The sequence below is a fragment of the Acartia tonsa genome, chromosome 3 (genome assembly GCF_053477335.1).
Source record: "Acartia tonsa isolate MP-2025a chromosome 3, ASM5347733v1, whole genome shotgun sequence".
NCBI classification, from domain to species: domain Eukaryota; kingdom Metazoa; phylum Arthropoda; class Copepoda; order Calanoida; family Acartiidae; genus Acartia; species Acartia tonsa.
This window is the reverse complement of record NC_137262.1, coordinates 47,124,082-47,139,475: the sequence shown is the minus strand read 5'-3', so window position 1 is coordinate 47,139,475 and position 15,394 is coordinate 47,124,082. Positions and strand designations below refer to the sequence as shown.

Sequence of the window (15,394 nt, the reverse complement as noted above, 5' to 3'; positions counted from 1 at the left end):
AAACTTATATAATTTATTTTTAAGGATTGGTCTCATTTTGTAACTCCTTTTAAAAGAAAACCCAAAGTATTTTTATTTTGTTAAAATGTGACTTTTTATCTTGTAATATGATGTATTGTAAAGATAACCCCTTTCAGTAGCACAGCTACTCTTTAATTATTATTTATTAATGTGATGAATTATTGAACTATACTATGACTGTTATCACTTTGTATCGTATTTGACCTCCAAATATTAATATTGTATTAAAACCAAAATGAAACAAAAAAAATAATGATAGATTTAAGTTTATAATTACTTGACCTTGTATGTAAAATTTTCAGATATTGGAATATCAATGAAATGAAAAAAATGGTGACGGATTATAAGAAAATTGCTGGCTTGTGTCTTAAAAAGTATGTTTTTAGAAATATTTATTTCAAATATTATTTGCAGCCCAAATCATGCATTAGTTTATAGTTCCTCAGTTCCCCTAGGGTGGCCCATAACTTCATTTGTAGGTGACCTCTCCCTTTTTTTGGAAGTGTCTTCTTTCTTTTTTCTAGAGGTGTCTCGTCCCTTTTTTGGGGGGTATCCCCTCTATTTTTGGGGTGGTAAAAGAGATGAGGCAATTTAATTAAGAACTCCATTATTTCCAAAAAGGAAAGCAGAGACAATAAATTATAAGTTTAGATATATAATCCAGACAGCGACCTGCCCCAAGTGGTGGAGATTTCTTTCGTTACTGCCTCCTCTAGTCCGTTTCTTTAATGCTAAGCCATTTTAAACTTTCTACTAAGATTTTCATGTTAAACTTGAAGATTACATACATAATACTTAAAGAACAAGGATGACAACATCATAAAAGCGAAGCACTGAAACGGTAGGACAAACGGACATTAACATTTGTATAGTGTCAGAACTAGTGATGGTAATCCGTCGAATTCTTGGGCCGGATTCGGATTCCGGATTTTTAAAGAATCCGTCAAAAAAAGTGGCGGATTCCGGGTTCTTATTTTTGGCGGATTCCGGATTCTAGCAATATTTTAAAAGGATTTTTAAATTTTTAATTGTAAGTAAAATTTGTTAAAAAACTGCTGGATACAGGATAATTTTTATGGACATTCTTACATTTTTAGGACTTGATTATAGAGTTGCTTCGCTAATAACATTATACTTTGTTGTCCCAGGAATTAATATACCAAAAATCAGATCAATCGGATGATTAGATCACATGAAAATTTGTTGTTAAAAAAGTAAAAAAATCGACATGTTTAAAATGGACGTACGGACATTCTGGTAATGATTATAGAGTTGCTACGCTTTCTAAATCGTATCTAACTGCTAAAGTATCACCATGCAAAGTTTGAAATCGATAGGACAATTCTACCATGCCTAAATTAACGAAAATGCTATCCGTTACGGACGGACGTACGGACGGGCCGACCCTAATTATAGAAAAGCTTCACTTTTAAAAATAGGTTATAGCAATACAGGGGTGTATATTCTACATGGGATCCCCTGCTCAGGGGGGGGGGGGGGAAATAAAAAATAAGTGGTTGGAGGGAAAAAAAATGTAAAAATTAAGAAAACTGAAAACATTTTTTCCATTTCCCCCCCCCCCCCTCCTTGGTGAAAAAACTTTTAAAAATATGTGGTAGGGGGGATAAAATAAAGAAAATATAGAGTTCTTTAAATATTTTTCCATTTTCCCCCTACTTGGTGAGAAAAAACTAGGGGGGAAGAAAAATAAAAAAGGGGGGGGGCGAAAGTGACACTTTTTGAAACCAAAACTAAGAGTGAACAAAGGAACTCAACTAAAAAAAGGGTTACAGGTCTGAGATTTTGCATGGCAGTTGCTTTATAGGGGTACAATATGGAACTGTAAAGAAACGGCGGCGCAACCGCCGAAAACCGCCGTTTCCCGCCGTAATTTTTGTTGCCTTTTCTCGGCGGTTTTCGGCGGTTGCGCCGCAGTTTCTTCACAGTTCCATATTGTACCCCTATAAAGCAACTGCCATGCAAAATGTCAGACCTGTAACTCTTTTTTTAGTTGAGTTCCTTTGACTTTTAGTTTTGGTTTCAAAAAGTGTCACTTTCGCCCCCCCCCTTTTGTAGCAGGGGGAAAAAAAAAATCTTGTGCAGAATATACACCCCTGTAGCAATATTTGAAATGTGATTTAGATACAAGGAATCTCCGAGACAGGGAAAGCCTCAAACTGGACAATGGACAGTTTTGGGTAAAAATTACAATTTATTCAAAATTTATTCTTATTTAAAATTATTGAAATATCTTTTTGGACAAAGCAAGATATTAACTTATATTATTCTCTTTTAGTTGGAATAGTGATGGAATTCGAAGACAAGTTAGAAGTGATTTCTTTAGCTACAGGTATTTTTAGTCTACAATATTCTAAATAATATTTTTCTTGTATTCAGCTTTGCGGAGCCGTTTGATTTTGGTGCGGCTCCGGTTCCGGCTCCGTGGAGCCGTCTGTGATGATGGCGGCTCCAGCTCCGACCTAAAATCAATAAAAACTCGACATATTTTTTTCCCACTTCTATTTTTGACTTTTGAAGGTTTTAAAATTTCAATTTTTGATAAAAATGGTCTTGAAAAACTTAAAAGGGGCATTTGCACATGACAAAACAGAGTTACAAAATTATAATTTATAAAAAATCTCTTTATTTATCTAGTCCGGAGCCGTTTTTTAACGAAAATTACGGCACCAGCAAAATATGGCGGCTCCCAGCTCCGGCTCCGCAACACTCCTTGTATTGTTTTGGCGCGAAAATTATCATAAACAGATTTTACTGTGCTTTATTTGTTTTCATGTACTTTATTGATATAAAGCTTAAAATGTTGAATATTTTTAGCTTTTTTATTAGGTAGAAACAATTCATTTCATCCTTGTGTTCTACAGGTACTAAATGTTTGAGTGGTCCAGAGAGGATTGGAGCTAAGATCCCTGGAGTCGTACTTAATGACTGCCATGCTGAGGTTCTGGCCAGAAGAGGCCTTATTTATTGGATCCAGGTATAAGTAAAATCTACCATATTTCAAATATGTTGAAATGAATGTCAAATTCATAATCATAAAATGTCAATAAAGTAATCACATTAAAAACTGCTCATCATACATTTTGATAATTTAAATTGCAATTTTTCAGGGTGAAATATTAAGTAATCTTAATCAGGATGCCTCCAAATATCTCAATTTTATCACCGAGGGTAAGGTAATCTTTTTTATTTACAACCATGATTATTTCTAGGGTATTAAATTTAAAACAAGACGGACTTACTTTCGTTTTATAGTTTGGCTTAGCTGCCCAAAATAATCTACTATTTATTCTAAGTTTTAAATAAAATGAAAGAAATTAGCATACTTTCAAATTTTATTAAGGACTTATGAATAAAAAAAGGATCCACTGAAATATCGATATAATTCGCTGTTCATAACACTTTAAAGAATCTTTTTACAGGTAAAATTAAAGCCAGAGATCAAGTTTCACATGTACAGTTCTTTTCCACCCTGCGGAGACGCTACAATTTTCCCTATCACAAAAGATCAAAATCATTTGCAAGATGAACAATCTATACCAGTTGAAAATAACACAAATGGTACTGAAAATAATGAACCACCTCTAAAGAAGTTTAAGCAAAGCAATGATAATGTTGAAGATACTCCAAATAAAATTGATAAAACAGAAAACAAAGAAAGTGATATTGAAAAAACTTTGTTGTCCGAATCAAGATACGCTAATGATTTGAATAGAACAGGTATTCAGAAAATATTTCATTACTGTTTGGCGTGGCCCGTGTTAAATGACTGCACACCCACCATCATACAACCAACCCTTTTCAGTGGAATAAGTTGTGCCTGATTTTGTGCCCTGAAGTATGACATTGACGCCATGGATCTCCAGGGATAAGACATTGGCCGATAAATTTATGTATACTCCCAATGATGATACACAAAAGTCCGCAAAGTTGTGAAGCCAACGAATAAGAATATTAATTTAAAACTTTGAAGACCAGTGTAATAAAACCCCCCTATGCTTCTCTCTCCTTGCATTGCTGCACTTATATAGAAAAAAAAATCTAATTTATAAGGAGGAGTTCAAAATGAATATAAAAACTTTTTTTGACAATTCTTAATTTTAATAGGCGCAAAATGTGTAGAAGGAAGTGTAAAAGACCCCGCAGGGGAAGGTTTAGAATATCATGTGGTTGGGCAAGTTAGGACTAAACCCGGCAGGGGTGACAGGTTAGTCTATTTAAAGTTACAAATACAAGAATAGAACATGGTCGATAAGATGGGTATATAGTTACCTAGAAAATTATATTCTAAGAAAGAGATGTACTTTAGTTTTTATATAATTCTTCGCTTCTTCTTTATTGAAATTATGTTGAAGTATGACAAAAAAAATATTTTAAAAGAATCCACAAATTGGTAGTAGTAAAAATTTGATATTATTTGCACCCAAAAAGTATTTGTTTCAGAGATACTTGTCTTATTTTATGTCTTACAGATCCGTGTTATTAAAATATTATTTTAGGACGTTATCATTATCTTGCAGTGATAAAATATTAAAATGGAACAATGTGGGAATACAAGTAAGTTAATATTTTCATTATAATATATTTGAATAGGTATGTGACCTTATAGGTATAGTTTATTCCTAATAATGCCAATTAATGAAAACGTCTTTTTTGAGGAAACCTGTCTAGTGTCTAAGCATGGCTATATATAATTTATTTCCTTTTACCTGGGTTTACTTACTATTGAAATATCATGCATATATGTTTCAATGTAATTCTTAATTTTAGGGCTCACTATTATCAAATGTATTGGAAGAGAATATCTATCTAACTAGTATTACAATTGGTTCAACCTGTTTTAATATGGAGGCTTGTCATAGAGCTTTTAATAAAAGATGCTCAACTCAGAAACATACTATTCAAGTTTTCAATTATAACGAGGTAAGTTTATGTACCAAAGTAAAACTTTTTATTTAACAGAAAGTTAAACACTATCAACAGTCCTAATATTGATAATGTTGAGAAGAAAATCTTAGTTGAGATTGGTAAACGAAAAATATTTCCAGATCAAAATATATGGAAAACCTAATTGTAAAATACCCCTTTCTGCTAAAGAAGTATTTCGCAAAGATACGAAATGAAATATGAATGATAGAGCTAATAAATTTGTACCAAATAACACTTGTATTATCCTTCCGATCCCCTTTTTGTCTGTAGACGAAAGGACAGTAGGTATTTTTTTTACTTTTAAAGAGGCATATGTTTTCATAAAAACCAGGGATAAGGGATGGGAAACGTAAGAAAATATTATTCCAGGCCTATTTTCAACTAGGCCTAAAAAACTAGTTTCGGGATGACGCAGTAGTTAGATTTGAAAACTATGAACAATGATGAAATAGCTATTATATGAATGCAAAGAAAAAAAGTATAGAATACAATTCAGGTAGTTGATTTCACCTATCATAAAATATAATAAAAACTTTTCAAAGAACCAATATGTTAGTGGCTTTAAGTAGAATTCCCATTATTACTTCGCCAACTCCCCCCCCCCATTTAAAAAAAAAAAAATTTTAAGATGGTTAAATCTGATTTATTTTCAAACATTTTAAGGGGGGATCTACTTCACCCCAAAATTTGTATATAGAAATAAACACCGCTTTAGCTCCCCAGCTTTAATAAATAAATTAAGTAGAATTGAATAAGTACATGGGTAACATTCTATCAACTAATTGTTCCATAGCAAACATATAAATTAAGAATTTAAAAAAAATTTATTTTACGTTAAATATTAACAGAAAAGTTCAATTAAGTGTGCAATAACTTTTACCAAAATTAATGAAATTTTTTTTTTAACAAAACACAGTACACTTTTATTTACATATTGAACTAGTTTTGTATTTGTGATCATTTAGATGGGTTATCAATTCCACATGAAATGTAACTTTTAAATTGTCTAAAGACATGAGTTTTTCACATTGTTCTAAAGTATAAAATGTTGAATCCTACTCAGTCTTCAAAAAACGATCTCTCAATTTATGTTTTGCTATATGGACATTTATTAATGTGTAAATTTAATAATAAGTTGATGTGATTGAACGTCATATATATTGTTGTCAATCTGATAGCAGAAAGTTTCCATTGTTGTCTTTCTAATAGCAGAAATTTATGTTTGGTTGAATTAATTTAGCCAATAATGAACTGGGGGACGCGTTTGTTATTAATTAATTGGTTAATGCTAAAAGCAAGTTTCAGGCTATTGGATATTGGCCTACAGCCAATGAGGAACTGGGGGAAATGAGTTGATTTTATAGGCAAAAAAGAAAAGTTGCCCCATCACTTTTAAAAGGAGGCTGAGACCTAATTTTCGGTCAGGTTTCCCATCCCTTATCCCTGATAAAAACTAATTTTATTAAATCTAATGTTGAATTTATTACAAATATTTTCAGGAAGAGTTTGTAGATTGTAAAAGTGACGACAAAGTACCTTGTCCTGATAGCTCTTTATTGGTTACTGGTGCTCAATCTATAAGGGAGACGTATGTCGGAGGTAAGTCAATAATTACAACACATTCGCTTGTTCTCGTCAGCTAGTTGATGGGATCGAAGTGAGATATTTAAATTCTATAGAATGCACTGTAGTAAGAATAATTGGCGAAAAATATAATTGGATTATAATGATAAACTTTAGATACCTACTCAAATTGAATTATGATTAGTTGAATAAAAATCAATATTGTCAAAACAATTCTATTTATTTAACAATTTATTGTCCAATTTCTTATCCCTTAAGATCCCTGACTACTATACTATGGCTTTACTTCAAGAGTGAAATTGTCATCTCAAACATTCTCTGATATATTAATTGTCACCAAATGTAGGAATTTCTTATGAGATTAATTTTATACAGGTACAGGACTACGGCAAGGCTGGGCAAAGAAACGGATGGATAATCCAAAATCTTGGTCGAGTATCTGTCAAAGAAAACTTGCCTCCAGGAATTTATGACATTTTTTGATTAATAATAATTTTATTTTTTTTTTTAGTCCTTCCCCCCTTATTAAACATTGGAATATTCTATACCCAAAGGCGAAAAAAAGCGTGTAAGATATATTTTGAAGCATAGGTAGACATTTCGGTAATGGTTTTTGAGAAAGGTAGAGTTTTAAACCTACTTTAGAATTTTAATATTTACCAAATATATCATAAATTGTTGCTTGTTTAGATCTCTTCAAATCTTAGAAAAACTAAACATAAACAAAACTGACAACTGTTATAATAACAAGGAAACAAATCCAAATATTAAAAATTATAAAACATTAAAACTATTATCCAATGAGTACAACAATCAAAAACAGAAATTCAAAAAGGAAATGAAAACATGGCCGTCTAAGAGTGACTCTTTGTACAATTTTCCTATAGAAAATTCATGATATTTAACAACAAATGTGCATTTTTATTTTTAATATTTCAGACTTAGAATGGGAAAGAATAAGAGAAAGTATGATGGAGAGCTACCAAATGCTCAAGAAGTAACTAAAAGGAATCTAAGCAAATTAAGAAAGTTGTCAAAACCAGATAATCCAGCTGCTGCGGTAAGTTTGATGACAAGACCACATTAATGGGGGCAGCGGTTCTGACACAGTGTAATAGGCTTTGTCTTTGGAGTGAGAGTATAGATTATTTTATAAAAAAGTTTCCTTTTGGGATGTAGTTTTCCTATTTTTATAAAAATTTGGATTTGGCCTCCAGGTTGTCTCTGGACAGGAAAAGATGAAGAAATTTTTTTTTTGAAGAGTTAGAGTTCAACCTATAAAACAAAACATGCATCTTTTATCTTTAAATATGTAAATAATATTCAAAAAGATGCATATTTTGTTTTATAACCTAACTTTTAACTGTTCAAAAAAAAAATTTTTTTTTCATTTTTACCTGTTCAGAGCCAAATCCAAAAAAAAATTTAAAATAGGAAAACTACATCCCAAAAAGATACTTTTTTTGTGAAATAATCTATCCCTTCATTCCAAAGTCAAAGCCTATAATCACTTTTTACGCAAAAGTGTCAGGACCGTTGCCCCCCTTGACTTGTCACATTTGATTCTAGTATTATTTGGTGAAATGTTTTATGCATTATCTCAGGGAGCGAGTGGACACTGGGCTGTTTATTGCACTAGTCCCCACAGTTTAATAATAAAGTTTTCTTATTCTTTGGCTTGACAACTTTGGGACTTGAATTTTTGTTGAGTTGAGTGTACAAACGTTTCAACCACTAATTGTAATGTACATGCGGGGAAATTTTATGCATCAGCATTTGGGATGTAAATCAATTTATCGGCCACCTTATCCCTGCGTTATCTTTAATCTTATTGGTTTTTCCTCGATACTATTAAATGACTTAGTTTTTTCAATTTATGTAACTGCTTTGGTATAAAATAGCATTTTAATTTCTTTTATATAGGGTGCATTATTTGCCAAATGTACCACTTTTCTGCACTACCTCTCCGATTTTGTTAATACTCTATATTTTGGTCCGTTGGGTCATTCAAGGATGCTGGATGGCCAAAAAAAAGTTTCAGAGTCCCTGGATGTCTAGATATCTAGCTATCTATGAAGGTAGGTAACAAAAATGTAAAAAACACCCATTTTTTCACAATTTTAAAAATTAATTTTTTCATCAATCTTACATCCAATCTATACATTTTATACACCAAAATGATCGTTTATTCATGTAAAAAGCGCACATAATGCTATTTTGGCCAAAACTCTAATTTTACAGGGTGTCCAACAAAAAGTGTATTTTGGATATCTAGCGTAATACCCAAAATACCTGTCCGAAAAAAATCATTTTTTTTGGCTTAAATCCTGTGTTTTATCTGTGTGCATATGTGGTATATAACGGTTCGGACCACCCGGGACTATAAGGTTGTCAAATTTCACTTTGGGACACCCTGTAAATGTGATTTTTGCGTCTGTAGAGCTAAAACTTGGTCCAAATTGGCTATTTTTTTCAAATTACTCTAATATGAGTCTTAGTATGTTTGGCCATAGTGTTTTCTGACCAGATCAATATTTTCATATTTTTTGGACACCCTGTATTTTCAAAAAAAGAGAAAAAAATTTTTTGTTTTTTTTTAAATTTTTTTTCTATTTTTAAGTTACTTAAAACTGTCATATAGATACAGATTTTGACTAATAACAATAATATTTGCCTATTTTACAATTTTTTACACTTTTAGGACACCCTGTGCATGTTTTTGAAAAATGATGGTTTTTGCCCATTTTTGGGGGGAAGGAGTCGTTTTAGGGCCATAGACTATTTCTTCATTTTTGTAGAACTTTTCAAGACACATCATTTGTTATTTATGCAAAAACCGCAAAAACCGAACCGTTTTGCCGTTATTCACCGCCAAAGGCAGAATTTTTTACGTTTTTTGCCGTTCCCGAGGTTGTAATGGGCATTTGTGGTAAGAAGACGTTGATTTATCAAGATAACTGTGAAATACTTTTATTTAGGCATTTTAATTTACTAAATTTCATGTGAAGTAAATTTTTTTGTATATCCAACCGATTTTTGTCAAAAGGAATTTCAAATGCACATGATTTATGTTTCTTTAATCACTTATGTTATAGCAATTATTTATGTTATATTCACTTAATTTTCTTGTTTTAACAATTGAAATCCATCTTGACGAAAAACGGTTAGCTGCACAAAAAATTTTACTTAATATGAAATTTAGTAAATTAAATTACCTAAATAAAAGTATTTCACAGTTATCTTGATAAATCAACGTCTTCTTACCACAAATGCCCATTACAACCTCGGGAACGGCAAAAAACGTAAAAAATTCTGCCTTTGGCGGTGAATAACGGCAAAACGGTTCGGTTTTTGCGGTTTTTGCATAAATAACAAATGATGTGTCTTGAAAAGTTCTACAAAAATGAAGAAATAGTCTATGGCCCTAAAACGACTCCTTCCCCCCAAAAATGGGCAAAAACCATCATTTTTCAAAAACATGCACAGGGTGTCCTAAAAGTGTAAAAAATTGTAAAATAGGCAAATATTATTGTTATTAGTCAAAATCTGTATCTATATGACAGTTTTAAGTAACTTAAAAATAGAAAAAAAATTTAAAAAAAAACAAAAAATTTTTTTCTCTTTTTTTGAAAATACAGGGTGTCCAAAAAATATGAAAATATTGATCTGGTCAGAAAACACTATGGCCAAACATACTAAGACTCATATTAGAGTAATTTGAAAAAAATAGCCAATTTGGACCAAGTTTTAGCTCTACAGACGCAAAAATCACATTTACAGGGTGTCCCAAAGTGAAATTTGACAACCTTATAGTCCCGGGTGGTCCGAACCGTTATATACCACATATGCACACAGATAAAACACAGGATTTAAGCCAAAAAAAATGATTTTTTTCGGACAGGTATTTTGGGTATTACGCTAGATATCCAAAATACACTTTTTGTTGGACACCCTGTAAAATTAGAGTTTTGGCCAAAATAGCATTATGTGCGCTTTTTACATGAATAAACGATCATTTTGGTGTATAAAATGTATAGATTGGATGTAAGATTGATGAAAAAATTAATTTTTAAAATTGTGAAAAAATGGGTGTTTTTTACATTTTTGTTACCTACCTTCATAGATAGCTAGATATCTAGACATCCAGGGACTCTGAAACTTTTTTTTGGCCATCCAGCATCCTTGAATGACCCAACGGACCAAAATATAGAGTATTAACAAAATCGGAGAGGTAGTGCAGAAAAGTGGTACATTTGGCAAATAATGCACCATAGGTATTAATTTTCTTATATAGGAAATCCGTGCAAAAGCAGGTGAATTTCTGGCTGACCGGAAGAATGCCAATTGCTTGGTCGATATTATTGGCAACCTGGATTTGTCAGAACCTTCGCCCGTAGCCTCGGCTGCCATAGAGGTATGTTAAAAGATAGTTATTTTTTAATGAAATCATTTTTCAATCCTGCAAATATATATAATATAGCAAAGCATAGGTATGGTTAATTATGAAAACTAAAAAATGAGTAACTGGGGAAAGTTCTATTTTTTTGAGTCATTAAATTTGGAATTGCAAAAACACTGAGTATCTAGGTATCCTCTTTTGGTAACAAAATATTTGTTTTTAAGTCTATCAAAAGAATTGTGATGACCCTTATTCAAAAGAATCAAATCAAAAGGCCTTCAGGACCAGGTAATGCACATTTTTTATACCTATTTATTTTCATAATACATCTGAGACAAAATTATATTTGTGTGGAATTCCTAACTATGTATTAAAGTTAAGCATTCCTCTGTCCAGCTTACCTCAGCCCTACATAACCTGAACTTATTTAATCAGATACCTAACCAAATTATTTAATTTTTTCTTCAATATTATCTATTATTAGAACAGTCCAAGAAAACACGGTTAATGCTCTGCAGGGGGGGGGGGGTAAATAATAGACGCAGTTGTATTAGACAATTTCCTCCCTCCCACCCTCTCTCCGATAAAAATTTTATGCTTTTCCAAGGAAGAGTTTGGAAGATTTATTAATAGTTCTAATCCTGGGTAATGAAACAAACCTATTTCTATCTATTATCACCACTTTCTTATTCAGAATCTAGCGAAGACGAGTCTTCAGAGATGAAATATCGTCGTTGGTTGTTTGACAGAATTGATAACGCTCTCACCAAAATTACAGAACTAATCTTTCATAGGTATTTAACTTATTATTTTTAAAATAATAGATCATGTATGAGAATTATACTACTTACAATTTTTAGTTTTTAAGTTTTATTGATGCCTCTAAAGATTATTATTAGATTTTTTGTATGCTATAAAATCTAACTGACCACTGAACCTATTGAGTTCTTCATTACATAAAAGCTTTACTTAGCTCTCGGGATGGTTTTACGTTTTTTTCTGTTACCGTTCTCCATTTTCGAATACAGAGCTAGAGACAAATCCATGGGTAGGTATAAAATACAGAACTATGGATAAATGTAAACTAAAATCTTTATTTTAGAAAGTCCTCTGTAGCTAATTTGGCTGTTGGAACCCTGATGAGCATAGCAAAGGAACAAAACTTTTCTTTGACTCCAAAAGGTACCTACCTAAGTTTTATCATGATTTCAGATTTTTAAAATATATGGGAATTTTTCATTTTAAATACTAAAAAGTTTATGGGAGATAAGATGCAAATTCTTAAAATAACTGATTAAATGCAAATTCTTAAAATAAATGTGATTTGATACATATGCTACAATTATTACTTTCATATTTCCTAATTGTCTTAGGAATTACTTTTTTCCACAGTTACATTGCAACGATAATTCTAACATGCCACCATTTGTTTTCAATATATTAAAAACATATCATATGTTTTACAAGGGACTTTCATGGTAAGAACTGCTTCAAGAAAGTCTTAGATAATTAGGACGATTCTTTAATGCTTTAATTTAGATTGGGATGTTGGAAGCATGAATATTTTGACCCGCCTGGTGCATGCCTTCTGCTCTCATACTCGCTCTGCCAAGGTTCCCTTTGTAAGGTAAGATTTAGATACAACATAATAAAAACAGTGCAATTACAAAGTTGAGTGTTTTTCCTCAAAATGCCTATCGAGTATTGAACAAACATCTTTCTTTACATTTATCAATAAGATGAGGAAAGAGGTCAGTTTTTTTCTATGCCTAACCCACCTATACCTGCAGTTCCCTTACCATTTAGGGCTGCCATCAACTTATACTCTAACCTAACAAAATATAAATAACAAAAAAAAACAATCTAAAAATATAACCTGAGCGCACTTTAAAGAACAAGCTATCGAAATGATAAGAACTGTAATAATGTAGAAATAAGCTGTCAGTGTTGGTTTTTGTTTAAACATGCATTTATTCAGACGGCATTTTACACAGATCGACAATCGGTTGTTATTCCCTATATTTTATTACTAGCGGCTACGCCTCTAGAGGCCTCTAGGGGCATTTGAGGATGGGGTAGTCAAATTTGATAACCCAATTTCTTATTTTAGATTTTAGAAGAAAAATTTTTTAAAAATATTTTGGGGGGTTGAAATTTTTTTTTTGGGGGGGGAGGGGTTGTCACCCCCCCCCCCCCCTCATAATTTTTATTTTAGTTAAAAAAAATTAATCTACCCTGTTAAGCAGAACCCGATCGGTTCAGCGATTAGCAAGATCCTTCGGTACAGACACACAGACAGATACAAGGACATACAGACAAACAAACATCCTGTTACTTTAGTATACGGATTATATTTAATATTGATGTTTATTGTATTTAATATTTTGTATTTAAGTTTTCACGAGTTCTTTATGTACGATGATGTTTGTGTTCATTTCTTTGAAAAACTGGAGAAAATAATCAAGGAATGGATTAATAATTAAATACCTATATTTTTTATTAAACGCCCTTATAATAACTATCCACTCTTTAATTTACTTATCTTGTCTTAATATTAAAGTCCGAAGTAAATAAACTAATAATTCTACTTTCTTAGTTAACGGTAATGAAATAAAAAAGAATTTATTACAAATTCGATGCTGCCCATAATTTAACAAATTGTACCCCAGCCGCCATTATTTTAAGAATCTGCAGTTTTATAAAATGTCAGCTTAAGTAACAATTCACGTAAATTTAATCGCAGTTGTTTAATTTTGGACATTAATCAACAATGTAAAACTGATCAACTGATATCCATGTATTCCCACAAATACATTATTTTTGATCCACTTGATTAGAGTACGGATTTGAATAAAGCTAGTCCAATGTTTGTTGATAATATTCTTGAAATACTTGAAGCATACAAATATCCAGGTAAACTATTTTGCCTTTAATTTTTCATCCAGTCAAATGATCTAAGCCCCCAGGAAAATAGCTTAAAACCACCACAGGAGTAGGTATATTCACTGAAAAGTATATCCCAATCGGTTCAGCGGTTATAGAGATCTTAAGCTTTAGACAGACAGACAGGCGGACAGGTATCATTCTACTGTGCGTTTTATATAAGTTACAGTATACTTAATGTTAGATAATAAAAAAGCTCCTAAAGGGCTGTTGGATTGTATGTTAAATTTCATCAGAGAAAAATTCTGCACTCTTGTTAGTACAGACTGAGATGGACGTTCAAAACGTACGCACAATCACCAACTATATATTTATATTTTATCTGCTTTCATTAAAATTGACGATTTCATAATTAGCCCTGTTTACAGTTTAAATATTTTAATTTCTAGATCCTGAGCAGTTTGGTAAGGGACCCAAGTTCATCGGTAAAGGCGTGGTAAAGATGAACAGATTGAAGAAAAGCTATGGAAATATTTGGATTGCTTTTGTGAGGTGCAACTTTACCATCGCCCAATACAAGAGAACTCTGGTTATGCTGAATGAAAAGGTAGAAAAATGGTTCTCAGGAGTGGAGCTACTCTTCGAGATAATGTGTTAAACAGTCTGTTTTTTCCTAAAATTATATTTAAAACAAGGATGACAACATACATAAAAGCGAAGCTCGGAAATGGTAGGACAAACGAACATTAAAACTTGTAGGGTGTCAGTACTGAATTGAATACCTAAGCCGTATATTGTAAGTAAATTTGTTGCAAAACTTGCTAAATACAAGATATTTTTTAAGGAAATAATTGCAGTTTTAGAACTTGATTATAGAGATGCTTCGTTTATAACATTGTATCTTGTGGTATTAGGAATCAGTATTCAAAAAATCAGATGAATACGATAATTTTAACATACAGAAATTTGTTGTCAAAAAAGTAAAAAAATCAGCATGTTTTAAATGGACATACGGACTTTCTAGTAACGTTATAGAGTGGCTACTCTTTAAAAGAAGTTAGTCTTCTGCAGCTACAATTTCTTTACAACTGTATTGTGTCTTCGTCATTTTTTTTATTTTCTATCCCTTCCTTTTTACAAGTACATGACATTTCATTTTTCTATTTAATCTGTCTTAAAATCTCGCTCACTGATTTTTTTGATTTTTTTATGTTGCGGTTTTTGGACCAAAAACAAAAACGCAGGAAATTATTTATATAGTTTAGCTTTCAGATCTAACACAGTCCACTATATTATTATTTAATTACACTTCAGGTGATTGATTTGATAGAGAAACCAGTTTTATTGGCGGATTTTCTGCTCGGTTGCTTTGATGTTGGGGGAGCTATCTCTGTCTTATCTCTGAATGGAATATACATTCTCATGACTAAGGAATTTATTCATTTGATTTATTTAAACCAAGAATATTGGGTTAGTCACATATGTGAATAGTGATGCTTAATTTAATCTACAACCATTTGTCCCTCCTCTAATATTTTTAAGGATGAATTTGACCAAAAT

At 31.8% G+C, this 15,394-nt stretch overlaps 2 protein-coding genes across 2 annotated transcripts; both read left to right on the top strand.

Annotated features, from left to right (window-relative positions):
* The first annotated feature begins 326 nt into the window (after nt 1–326).
* Nucleotides 327–7,492, top strand: Adat1 (Adenosine deaminase, tRNA-specific 1). The gene is made up of 12 exons (XM_080154272.1): nt 327–395; nt 2,164–2,219; nt 2,318–2,371; nt 2,904–3,016; nt 3,150–3,215; nt 3,462–3,759; nt 4,147–4,246; nt 4,539–4,596; nt 4,810–4,962; nt 6,468–6,567; nt 6,928–7,015; nt 7,243–7,492. The coding sequence occupies exons 1-12, from the start codon at nt 343–345 to the stop codon at nt 7,448–7,450; spliced, it is 1,347 nt and encodes a 448-aa protein (XP_080010398.1). The 5' UTR covers nt 327–342; the 3' UTR covers nt 7,451–7,492.
* On the top strand, nt 7,464–15,340 carry LOC145314391 (nucleolar complex protein 4 homolog B-like). The gene is made up of 10 exons (XM_080154275.1): nt 7,464–7,612; nt 10,847–10,966; nt 11,176–11,239; nt 11,646–11,745; nt 12,054–12,133; nt 12,491–12,578; nt 13,347–13,416; nt 13,789–13,864; nt 14,284–14,441; nt 15,149–15,340. The coding sequence occupies exons 1-10, from the start codon at nt 7,499–7,501 to the stop codon at nt 15,323–15,325; spliced, it is 1,047 nt and encodes a 348-aa protein (XP_080010401.1). The 5' UTR covers nt 7,464–7,498; the 3' UTR covers nt 15,326–15,340.
* The last annotated feature ends 54 nt before the right edge of the window (nt 15,341–15,394 follow it).